General features: G+C 38.5%; 1 protein-coding gene across 2 annotated transcripts in view; it reads left to right on the top strand.

Moving 5' to 3' along the window:
* Positions 1-13,713, top strand: part of LOC150077731 (TAF5-like RNA polymerase II p300/CBP-associated factor-associated factor 65 kDa subunit 5L) — a 157,697-nt gene that overhangs the window by 36,062 nt on the left and 107,922 nt on the right. For both annotated transcript variants that reach the window (XM_090384735.1, XM_090384734.1), the window contains exons 3-4: positions 11,063-11,181; positions 11,291-11,420. In XM_090384735.1, the coding sequence (XP_090240861.1) occupies positions 11,063-11,181; positions 11,291-11,420 (249 nt within the window). The remainder of the gene's footprint in view (positions 1-11,062; positions 11,182-11,290; positions 11,421-13,713) is intronic.

Raw genomic sequence — 13,713 nt, 5'->3', positions numbered from 1 at the left:
TTACGTTTCCTGAAGCACGTTGGCAAGTTATGTTGAGCATGCCTAGCAGTCGATCCTACGCTGTTCGCACTAGAAACTATGTATCTACTGGAGCACAAACAGATGTATCAATTCCGCCTAATACCTCAATGGCTAATTGGCTTAAATCTACCCTTTCAAATTCAAAAAAAGAAAATCCTCAAAATAAAACTAGCGAAGCTACAAATACCCCAATCAGTGTCCCTAGTGTTACTCCATCGGTCCCATATGACACAGAGCAAACGAAATCTGACACAGGTTCAAAACAAATGGAAACTCCTACCAACAGTATGGAAGTAGATGAGCGTTTAGATAATGGGGAACCCATTTTGGAACTCCATGCAAATGACACCATGGATTCAGTACGCCCCTATTTTCCGAAAAAAGATAAAATAAAACAAGACAGACCGAAATGCTCCACTTCTAAAAAACAGTCAGACCAATCGACCACAACTAAACTCAAATAATGTCTAATATCATACAGTGGAACTGCAGAGGACTAAGAAGCAATTCTGACGACATAAAAGATTTACTGATTAAATATAATCCGATAGGAGTATGTTTACAAGAAACTTTCTTATCATCTCAAGCTTCACCAAAATTTACAAACTATACAATATATAGAAAAGACAGGGTTTCGGAGTCTCCTGCTCGCGGAGGAGTAGCTGTGCTTATAAAATCAACATACCCCGGCAAATTCAGGTCCAGGCAAATTCAATTACAAACTAGTCTAGAAGCTGTGGCAGCACGTATTTCAATCAGTATATCAATTACCCTAACTTCTATATATATATCCCCTTCTCAACCATTGTCAAATACAGAACTTGATAATTTGGTTATGCAACTACCATCTCCAATCTGCCTTTTTGGTGATTTCAATGGCCACCATCCATTATGGGGGTCGCCTGCGATTGACACAAGAGGCAAATTAATAGAAACATTCATGAATAATAACAACCTAACTATACTAAATTCTGGATCTCCCACTTATATTCACCTATCTACAGGATCTACTTCTGCAATAGACTTGTCAATCTGCTCACCAGCAATTTTCCCAAGTATGACATGGTCAGTGCTAAACTATCCTCTAAACAGTGATCACTTCCCAATCCTTTGCTCATTACAAACACGAGTAACTGCAAATCTCGAGCACCGATCCACCTGGAAGTTCAAGAAGGCAAACTGGGAGAGCTACTGTACCCAGGTCCAGTTAGACAGGAGTTATGTTCAGCAACATCCAATTGAAGACGTAACTAACTACATTACCAATCAGATATTAAATGCAGCAAAAAATTCAATTCCGAAGTCACGACCCCACAAGTGCTCCCACCATAACGACTGGTGGAACACAGATTGTTCTAATGCCAAGCGTGAGAAAAACCGTGCTTGGAACAAATTCCGTAAGTTTCCTACAACCAGTAATCTAATAGAATACAAAAGACTTAAAGCCAAAGCAAGGCAGATTAGGAGAAAAGCCAAGCGTGACTCCTGGATCTCATTTGCCTCAACTATCACCAAAGACACTGACCCACGATTCATTTGGAGAAGAATTAAAGCGCTAAATGGAAAATTCACTCGACCACCCTCTCCAATACTCTGTTGGAATGGAAAAGATCTCTCGGCACCTAAGGAAATCGCCAATGCGCTAGCAGAATCATTTTCTTCAATATCTGCTTCTGCTTCCTACTCCATCTCCTTTCAGCGCATCAAGGCAGATGCAGAACGCCGCAAAATTAACTTTTCCACATGGCTCTCACTTCCATACAATCAACCATTTAATATAACAGAACTCAAAGAATCCTTAAATAAATCTTCAAATAGTGCTGCCGGCCCAGACGACGTACATTACATCATGCTAAAACAATTACAGGCATACCTCGAATAACGAATAGGATGCGTTCCACGAAATTACTTCGTTAAGCGAAACTTCGTTTTCAGAGGTAAAAATACTATGGCCAGAATAGGGATACGTTCCTACGTAAAGAAAATGAAAAGCTTTTTTTTCGAACAAAGAAAAGTTTTATTAAATAAACGGTCAACTTACATACAAAGTGAAATCACATTTTAAAATTGATTGCTTATGCTTTTTTTCTCTTTCATTTATCAATTGCCTATACGGAGTTATTGCATTTAACACTGATCGCTTAACAATAACACTTCTTCCTAAATCAGGATCATTTTCACTAAAAAAATTTAAAACGTTTTCAATGTCATTTAAGCACCTTTTTAAATCTTTGGTTGTTAACACTTTTTCGGCAGGAACTTTAACTTCGTCTTCATTATCTTTGTCTTCGTTGCTAACAAGGTTTTCTAAATCTTCCACTGAAAAACCATCATCTTCTGCATTCAATAAATTTCTAACATCCTCTTCATCGACATTTTCGAAACCTATTGATTGAGCCATCTGGATAACTTCATTTCTAATTTCTTGGATGTTATTTTCTTCTTCTAGTACAACTTCTGGCCATATTTTGCGCCAAACTCCATTTAAGCATTTCTTAGTGACTTCTTTCCAAGAACTATCAATGCTTTCAATTGCGTTTTTAATGGTGTAGTTTTTCCAAAAAGTTTTAACTGTCATTTCCTCTTTATCCTCTAGTTTAGTTAAACTGCTTAATGTTCGACGCAGATTATAAGCTTTAAATGATGCTACTACTCCCTGATCCAGTGGTTGAATCAGGGAAGTTGTGTTTGCTGGAAGAAACACAACTTTGACAGGAATGCATGTGTCTAACGTGTTAAGATAAGTAGGATGTCCCGGAGCATTGTCTAACAACAAAAGAGCTTTTTCTTCAAAGTTGTTTTTTTTTCTAACAATACCGTTTTACTTCAGGACAAAAGTGGTTAACAAACCAATCAGTAAATAACTCCTTGGTAACCCACGCTTTTCTGTTTGCTTTCCATATTACAGGTAAATTCATTTTTATGTTACCTTTTAACGCCCTCGGATTTTCTGAATGGTAAACTAATAACAATTTTAATTTATAATCGCCAGAGGAATTTGATCCAAAGAGTAACGTTAAACGGTCTTTGGCTGCTTTGAACCTAGCAGCTGATTTTTCTTCAATAGAAATGAAGCTTTTTGTTGGTAGCCGTTTCCAGAACAAACCACTTTCGTCAACATTGAACACCAAATTTGGAAAATTTTCACGTTCAATTATTTCCTTTAGTTTTTCTGGAAACTTATTTGCAGCTTCTCCTGTTAATTTTACACTATGAATCCTGGCCCGTTTTTTAAATTTCTCGAACCAACCACGAGAAGCCCCAAAGGTTTCCATAATTTCTTCAGTTTGTTTAGATTTCAGGTGATTAAACTGGAATATTTTTTTTATGTTAAATGGGGCTTGAAATTGCCGACTTCGTTATATCGAAGCTTTGTTATCAGAGGTAACGTTAACCGAGGTATGCCTGTACTTGAAGAGGACTTACGTACCCTATTGATCTTCTATAATCGAATCTTCTCAGAAAATGATTATCCACTTCCGTGGTGTCATTCTCACATACTTGCCATACCAAAACCAGGCAAAGACCCTTCTTTGGTTGACAATTATAGGCCAATATCTCTCACAAGCTGCATGGGGAAAATTTTTGAAAGAATGATACATACGAGGCTTACCTGGATCTTAGAAGCAGAGAATCTTTTAACAGATCATCAGAGCGGCTTTCGTAAGAACAGATCCACTCTTGATGTCCTTATCAAAGCTGAATCGAATATTCGGAATGCCTTTGTCATGAAGCAACATCTAGTCATGGTCAATTTAGATATTCAAAAGGCATTTGATACTACCTGGCGACATGGTATTATTATGGACCTTTATCACCTAGGATTAAGGGGTCATCTCCCTCAGATAATTCAGAATTTCCTGCGCCACCGCTCTTTTCAGGTCCGTTATCAGAACGTACTGTCTACACCCCATATTCAGGAAGAAGGAGTACCACAGGGATCTATACTCAGCGCAACATTATTTGCAATTCGAGTCAACAGCATAAGTAGAGACATCCCCAAAACTGTGGAGGCTTATATGTACGCGGATGACCTCGCCATCTCCTGACAATCCCAAAGCATGAACACCATTGAGCGTCAACTCCAACTTGCCATTAACAGAATTGAATCCTGGATGTCACGCAACGGATATCGACTAGCTGAACAAAAGTCTACCACCACTCACTTTTGTAAGAAACGTGCTGTCCACCACCATCCTGAATTACGGCTAAACAATTGTCCAATACCAGTAGTAAACAGCATCAGATTTCTTGGTCTGATATTAGATAGTAAGCTTAACTTCCAAGCACATATCACATATCTACGAACTACTTGTCTAAAACAGTTGAACATGCTTCGATCAGTCTCATCCATGTCGTGGGGAGCTGATCGGTACTCCTTACTTCACCTCTACAAATCTCTGATCCGTTCACGCTTAGATTATGGTTCTCCCGTATATGACTCAGTTAGGAAAAGCACATTAGATCGGCTAAATGTCATCCAGCACAGTGCCCTGAGGACTGCTCTGGGCGCATTCAGGACTTCTCCCATGCAAAGTCTTTATGTTGAAGCCCACGAGCCGCCATTACATCTTCGTAGGAAAACATTATTGCTTTTCTATGCTTCTAAGATCCAGAGTCTTCCATTGCACCCCAGTTGGGAGTATCTTTATCACACTCGGTGGGATTCTTTTTATGAGAATAAGCCACATGAAAATCGTCCTGCTTCACTCAGGATCAAAGATCTTATTCAGAGTTGGAATATTAATTTAGCTGATATTTGTCAGAACACAACTGCACCTGTTCCACCCTGGACGTATGTTTGTGCCTCACATGATGATACACATTTTCTCCAGTGGGGGAAGAATGTCATACCTCCCAATAACATGAGACAGTTGCACTCAGCTCATGCTACCCTTAACTCCGATGTCTGTAAAATATATACCGATGGGTCGAAAACTGATAGTAAGGTAGGTGCTGCAGCTGTTTTTCCTACATGTACAATTTCAGCCACACTACCTTTATCATGCAGTGTCTTCACTACTGAACTTTATGCCATCAAGTTAGCACTTAATAAGATTATTGAACTTTGCATCTCACCCGCAATAATTTACACTGATTCCCTCAGTGCTATCAATGCCATAAGGAAGAATTTCTCCTCTTCTCATCCTACATTGAAAGAAATTCATTCCCAACTATTTTCCTGTGGTGCGTCCAATCAGTCAATCAGCTTTTGCTGGATCCCTGGCCATTCTGGCATTCCGGGAAATGAAAGTGCAGACTTTGCCGCTAAACATCCTCAACCCACTCTCTCACAACATCCTCAGGTTCCATACACTGATTACAAGTCTGTAATTCGTAAAGCATGTTATAATAACTGGTCACAGATGTGGAAAAGGAGTACTAACAACAAACTTTACCAAATAAAACAAGAACCAAAGCTGTGGCTCTCTTGCTTCAGACCAAACAGATGTGAGGAAGTGGTGTTGGCAAGGCTAAGAATTGGACATACACATCATACCCATCTCTACTTGCTATTGGGAGAAAGCCCACCTCAGTGTTCATCCTGTAAGAGTCGGCTTACGGTCCGCCATTTTCTGCTTGATTGTCCCTTGCATTCAACCATCTGGTCAAACACTTTTCAATCAGTTTCCAGGCTTAACGTATCACCTGATTTATCTCATATCCTAGGAAACAATGCAAATATTGAAGAACTTTTAATATACTTAAAATGTATTGGCCTATACAGAAGTATATAATTTAACAACAATAAAGATAGGGTCATGAAATTAAACGATAAATAGACACAATTTGGCCTCAGTTGCCCTTGTGTCTTTAAACCCAATAACAACAACAACAACCTCACTGGTGCCTAGTCTCCAGACACTGTAATTTGCAAAACTTAAGCCTTTCTTCGTAAGAGCACCCCTTTGTTCCATTCACTAATCTTGTTGCCCTTCTCTGTACTCGTTCCAGCATCTCTACATCCTTCTTGAAATGAGGCCTCCAGACCTGTATACAGTACTCTAGGTGTGGCCTGACCATTGCCTTATACAAGGGAATAATCACCTCCTTATCCCTGCTAGAAAAATTCCTATATATCATCGACAATACACCATGAGCTACTCTTGGAGCCCATCTGCACTGCTTGGAAAACTTCATATCTGCCTGCACAACCACCCTCAGGTCCCTTTCATTCTCTACCACTGTCATTGTAGTACCACAGAGTTGATATGTTGCTCTGGGGTTGCTGTTTTCCATATGTAGTACTTTACATTTGTCAATGTTAAACTTCATTTGCCACCTCTCAGCCCATCTGCTCAACCTTTCCAGGTCCTGTTGCAGTAGCATAGTGTCAGTAGTGTCCTTGACAACCCTGCCAACCTTCGTATCGTCTGCAAACTTGGACATTAAGCTTGATATACCATCATCAATATCATTTATAAATACAGAAAACAATAATAGACCCAATACTGAACCCTGAGGGACTCCACTAATAACATTAGTCCACGATGAGCAGTGTCCATTGATCACTATTCTTGGTCTTCTCCCCCTCATCATATATCTCATTGAGAGATATGTGGTGATCCTGTTTTCAAAAGTGCTTCTAAAATAAATAAATAAATAAATATTCTGTTTATACTCCGGGATGACCAAACAGTCAGAGGAGTTCGCAAGATACACAGAATACAAGAAACAGCACGATATTCAGCAGTCACGGGCTTGAACCCCAGTCACTCAAGGCACATGTACTTATGCACCCCTGCACCTGACAACTTGGCTACGGGTGCCAATAATTCTACTATAGAAGAATGTTCATATTTTGCTTCTTTTGTAGAAGAATAAGAGAAATTTACCTCAGTATGAGGTAAATAACATGCCTATACTATCAAATCAATATTTGACTTCTTTAACGGCATTAGTATGTTGCAAGCATAGGTTTAGGTTTATCCATTTTTTCATAAAAACTGCAATAAGAATTGGTAAAGGGAGGGACTGGATTCTCTGTGTTCTTCTTCTGCAGGTAGACTTCCACTTTGTGCCTCCCCCGTACCAAAGCTTATGTGGCCAATTAGTTCTTGATACCAGCCTGCTGAAATATAACTAAGATATGGGGCCATGTGTTGACCTCATTTTTATCACCTGGAGCAGGGGCGGGCAACAGCCGGCCTGCGGGCCACATCCGGCCCGCGGCGATGTTGAATCCGGCCCCCTCGGTAAATGCATAAATATAGAAAATCCATACCTGACTACACTCGCCGTAAACGTTCGGCTTAATTCGGTTCAATCGGGAATTGCGGCCAGTACAACAGTAACCAAGTGATTCTACGCAGCGTCAAAGAGTTATTTCCTAATTATTATTGTAGCATCGATCGAACGAAGTTCCTTTGGGTTGGACTTCTTATTGAAAAAAATAATATTGGTGCGAGATATGTTTTATGCCTTTTCTAATTATTACAATTTTTAATTTAATATAATTTATAGCCCATAAAATGAGCCAATTAAAAAAAAAAGAAAAATTGATGCCGAATGCCGCATTTTCAATGATAATTGGACATTCAGATATTTTTTAAAAAATGCATTAATAATTTGGTAATTCAAGTAATATAACATTTTTTAGGTTCTGATTTTTTTTTATTAAATCGTTCAATCTATTCCGGCCCGCATCATGATACGAAAATTTCATTCGGCCCGCTGACGAAAAAAGTTGCCTACCCCTGACCTGGAGCCATAGCAAAGAGTCTTTAAAGTACTTTCTGTTTACATATTCATAGTCTTTATGAAAACATGCTTCACTTTCAGAGAAAACAATACCCAGGCATATCTTATTGATGTGCAGAATTGGATGGCCTTCAGGAGCTTTGAAAAATTAGAACAACCTACAGTTTATTGATTATCCAGATCATTTCTATAGCAAAATTATATCCAGTACCTTAGAGAAACCCAAGGCTCTATACCCTTTCCTTCACCAAAAAAGATGAAACCCTCCCACCAAACCTTCTATCATCCAGGCATTAAGAAAAGAGTAATCAGGGCACCTAGGTGCACCCATATTTACTTTATAGATAGTAGAAAATTGAAACAGATCCTAGGAGTTGCCCCTCTCCAATTCTTTACACAAAGTGACAGACCTCCTGTAACAAATGGGATGTCTGTCACACTGTATTTTTGGTAGACTGCCAGTTGGAAAATGGTATATAATGCAGTCTTACTTGAAGTTATTAAGATTGAAGAGCACTTTAGTGACACCTGGAGGCAAGCATGGTAGTGGAAATGATACTGTCTTCCACATCAATGAAAACCATGGATTTAATAGTTCCAACGTCTCTTCTGGAGATCACCAGCCCGGGAGAAGAGATTGTAAAGTAGATTGGGCCATACAAAACAGACCAGATTCTAACATCAACAGGAAAAGGTGGGGGGGGCCTTCACAATCCTTCTCCAACTAAATCACATCAGGTGCTGCAGGCTTCTGAACTTGGTTGGGTGTAGTCACACCCACAACAGCAGAAAGCAAGCATCTGTTCATTCGTTCTTTGTAGTAGAAATTTTGTGTTCTGATATCAGAACTGGGACAAACACTTATACATCTCATACATTTTATTTATATGAAACAAACATTTCATACATTTTATTTGAAGCCAACAGTGAAGATTTCAAGATAGCAATCATAATGTAGTGTAGTTATTCCTTAATAATATCTAAATTATAATTTGTGTGCATCTTTGTCAGCCTTTATTTTAACGTCCAGCCTAGTGTTTTGTGTCTAACAGCCCCAGGGGGTTCCCCCATCTGTGCAACATGCAGTGTGAGTTTATCTCTAATTGTTACCTTTGTGAAAATGTTATCTTTATCTGCCACATAAGAAAAAGTATCCTTAACTTTAATCATAAACCAGGAATCAAGTTTAACCACCTTTAATCAAAACATGTAATAATCCATAGCCATTCAAAGGACTGTAAAACACACCTTACCCTGACAAAAAGAGTTACAACGGTATCAACATGCACATATTATGTTTATTCCATTTCATAGAATTTTCACTAGCAAAGAGTCAGATCTGAAACTCATTGCACAACTCTGGAATGGAATTACCTGAATGCTGTCTCTAACTGACACCACATACTGCCATCACAGACTGTCAGTTGGACCCCTGGACTTTCCATATATTGAATTATTTTGTAGAAGCATTAAATGTTAAGCTGGATATATTGGTAAACATTTGGTAGAGAGCCTGGATAACTGTGTTCAGCTGCTTACAATAGTAAGAGGTGAACACATACGTACACTGAGTTGGCTTTGTATTAGCAAAACCTCCTTGTGTAGGAATGGATGCTTTGATGCTGGTGAAGGCTGAAATTGGGAACAGCTGATATAAGATTGTAGTTTTGGCAATCAAGTTTTGAATGTCTTCAGGGAAGAATGGCTCTGCATTGAGATCTTTCTAACTACAAACATGGACTGATTGTGAGGGCAAGAAGTGCAGGTACCAGTATCTCAACAACAGCCAATATGGTTAAGTGCTCCAGTTCTAGGGTGTCACAAGTCTACTGTGATTGGTGAGACAGCCATGTGTGGTATATGACCTTGATGAACATTGTGAGTCTTGCCTCGTCCTGTAACACAGCAGAAATGCAGCACAGTAGCCAAGCTAACTACCCAGTACAATGTAGAAACAGCAAGACCAATATCCACATGGACAGTGCACCAGACGTTAGCTTGTATAGACTATGGCCATTGACAGCCATCAGGGGCAGCCATGCTCACTGCAAGACACAAGAAATTGCACCTTGCATGGGTGCATCATCACTTACACTGGACCACCGACATCTTTAAATGTCACCTGTTCTTGATGAAAATTTTCAAACTCTATCATGCTGATGTGCACATCCACATTTGGAGAAAGCAATGCAAGGCCATGTCATCTGGATGCATTGTTGGTGCTTGGTGGGCTGGAGGTGGTGATGACTTTTCATGGCATTCCTGGCTCTACTGATCACCAAAATCACTAGCTCAGTGGAAATGTTTACCTTCTATCATCCACTGATCAGGTACACCCCTCCATTATAACAGTGTAACCAGACAACTCCAGCAAGTTGCTAACTGGTTTTAGGAACATGACAATGAATTCTCTGCCCTCCCTTGGCTCTCTAACTCATCTAATCTCTACTGAATTGAGCATATATGGGATCTATTGGAAAAGGACATTCCATGCTATAACTATCCACCTGACAATGTGTGGACATTACTGGGCACATTGTGCAATGTATGGGTAGCATTACCACAGGACACCCTGCAACACCTTGTGGAGACCTTGCCAAGACGTACAGGCCTTATTAGACAGAAGGCATCCCCATGAGGTATTAGGTACATCTTGCTAATGCAAAGCCAATTCAGTGTCTATCCACTTAATACTTCCACAAGATGTATTACTCAGGATATTTTTAGTAGGGCAGTATAAGAATTTTATAGACTTCTATCATTGGTTAATGTTCTTCAGAGTACACACATATGTACATTTTTTGCGTATGTGCAGAGAACCTACATGTATTTTGCCTTAGATTCTCTGTAATTCAGATACAGAGGTTTGTGAAATTGAAACAAGTAATATAGATTTATATAGATGATAGTATTGCATCAAAAAAAGGAAGTAGTGGTGAGTGGTCATGATTTTTTTTTTCTTTGTGAGCACTCATCACTATTTATTTTTACTTATTTTTATTTTAAAATTCTTTTGGTTTTTTGCATTTTATTTTTTCATTCTCATTTTATTTTTGAAATAATTTCACTCTAATATTAGACAACCAAGTCAAAATAAGAACAAATTGATATTTAAAAAAGCATATACAAATTTTTCATTTTTGCAAATTTCATAAAGAAAGTCTCTTCACAAAGGCTACCACTAGCAAAAAACTCACTCTTCAGTAACAAACTTATTCAAGAAACTCAACCAAGAAAGGTTATCATATATGCAACGAATGGTGCTTGTAGATTTAAATAAAAATCAATCTATGATATTATTTCTCTTCATCTTTTAAATGTATACACTTTTTTATTTTAGGTTGAAGACCTTCATGAGTGAATCATCTGAACCATTTAGAAGCGAACTGACTTATCTTATGTATCCAATGTTTATTCATCTTTATCTTGAGCTAATTAGTAATGGTCAGAAAACTGCAGGTAAGCTATAAATGTAGGAAATTTTGAATCAGTTTGCCAGTTTGATCTGCTGAATAATATTACTTGTTACTAGTATTTAATAAAGCTATTTTGTGTTGTCTTTTTCTAGCACAGAAATTCTATTCTAGGCATCACAGTTTATTCCTACATGCTGAGCACTATCGGTCAGTAGTTGAGGTACTTCCAAAGATCCTCACTATGCAAGATTTATCCAATTATGCTAATGTAAAGGAGTTCAGGTGTGTGTATATATAAATTTGTTAATGAGAAATCTGAGTAAATCAAAAATTTTTCAAAATTTTTGATTTACTCAGATTTCTGGATGTGTGTGGCTGAAATTTCCCTCTCACCCACACACATCCAGAATCATATATAACTAGAATGTTATTAGATTTATATCATTGATGATTAATGAAATAAAATGAAGAGAAATTGGGTCATGATATATTACAAATTTATTTACTATACTCCTAGCATTGTTGTATATGCAAGTACAGTGGTGCCTCGCAATTCGACTATAATCCGTCGCCGAATTAGAGTCGAATTGCGGGTCAATATTTTCCATATAAGTTTATGGCAAATTGATTAATTCGTTGTCGGAGAGAAATACACAGTATTATTGACTTTACTATATTCTACCATATAACAAACAAAATTACAAAATACATAATGAGTACACACATTTCATTGAGCCTTAGATGTTGGAAGGATGTTTTATTTATTTGTTCTACCCTTTCTCTTCTCCTCTTGGCTTGAATGGGGATGAGGAATTGATCAAGGGTGGACTGTCTCTCCCTCTTTTTCAAGATAGCCTTGAAGTGATGCATAGTAGTGTTGTTAAACAAGTCTGCCATTCTAGTTACAACAGCAGTGTTGGGGTGCCATTTTAAACAAGCAGACTGCACCTTCTCCCAGTGGAATAAAATTTCTTTAATGGCAGCTGTTGGCATTGGCCCTTTTTCCCTGTCTTCTTCTTCAAGTGAAATTTCCTTTTCTCTCTCTTTTGCTTCCTGTTCGCTGAGTGTTTTGAGTTCTTCCATGGTTGGTTCATCATTGTGATCCTCCACAAGCTCTTCCACATCAGCCTCATCAACTTCTATGTCGAGGTTCTCCACTGTCGAAATGATTTCTCGCATGGCCACAGTTGCTTCTGATTCTTCAGCGGCTTGGACTGCACTGTTGTCATCTCGAAAAAAGGAAGGAACGAGTTTCTTCCATGATGCACGAAGGGTCCTCTGTGTCACTCCCTCCCAGGCAGTTTTAATAAAGGAAATAGCGTGAAGAATGTTGAACTCAGTCATCCAGAACTCCTTCAGTGTCTTATCAGAAGAATGAGTCATGTCGAAAAGCTGTTAAAACAAAGCCTTGGTGTAAAGTTTTTTAAAACAGGCAATTATTTCTTGATCCATGGGTTGGATTAGTGATGTGGTGTTTGGAGGCAAAAACTGGACTTTGATGAAATCAAAGTCAATTTCAAGAATGTTTGCTAAGTCTTGGTGATGGGCACTAGCATTGTCAAGAATCAGCAGTGCTTTCAAATGTAAATTGTTGTCAATGAGGAATTTTTTTACTCTCGGGACAAACTCCTCAAAAATCCAATGTTTGAAGACTTTCTGGTCTACCCAGGCTTTTGCATTGGATCTCCACATCACTGGCAGTTTGGACTTGATTTTCTTCCCAAAGCAGCGAGAATTTTTAGAGTGGTAAACGATAAGTGGCTTTACTTTAAAGTCTCCGCTTGCATTTGCTGCCAATAACAAGGTAAGCCTATCTTTCATGGACTTATGTCCTGGGAGCGTCACTTCTTCTTGCATGATGTATGTTCGATTTGGTAAGCGCTTCCAAAATAACCCAGTTTCATCCCCATTAAAAATTTGCTGCGGCAAGTAACCTTCCTTCATGATTAAATCTTCAAATTTTTTCACAAACTCTCTGCAGCCTTTTTATCTGCACTAGCTGCTTCCCCATGTCTGAGAACACTATGGATACCTGTTCTACCTTTGAATCTGTGAAACCACCCACGACTTGCCTTGAATTCATCAGTTTGATCTGAGATACGTCCTGGAATTTTCTTCTGCAATTCTTCAACAATTAACCTAGCCTTCTCACAGATCATTGCCTGAGTTACTGGATCTCCTTTCATCTGTCTTTCTCTAATCCAGGTAAGAAGCAGCTTTTCCATTTCTTCATTGATTAAAGCTCTGTTTCTGTCAGAAATTTTCATTGCCCCAGCGAACACTCTAGCACCTATAATCTTGTCTCTTTGTTGCCAAAAAGTTGCCACAGTTGACCTAGGGACGCCATACTCTTAAGCTACATCTGTAATTTTTCTACCTTTCTGCACTTTATCTATAATTTCTTTCTTCTTTTCTATGCTCAACCAAGTGTGTTTCTTTCCTGAATTATTCCGCTGTTCACTTTTCTTTGGACCCATTATCAAATTTCACTCAAAAAATAAATACCTGCCAAAGCACAAAATTTTTTACTTTATGAGAAATGCAGAATTATAAATTAGCACAAACAACTCGAGCA

The sequence above is a fragment of the Mastigoproctus giganteus genome, chromosome 11 (genome assembly GCF_048544385.1).
Source record: "Mastigoproctus giganteus isolate SK-2022 chromosome 11, ASM4854438v1, whole genome shotgun sequence".
In the NCBI taxonomy this organism is placed as follows: Eukaryota; Metazoa; Arthropoda; class Arachnida; order Uropygi; family Thelyphonidae; genus Mastigoproctus; species Mastigoproctus giganteus.
Note: the sequence above shows the minus strand (reverse complement) of the source record. Positions and strands in the feature narration are given on the sequence as shown.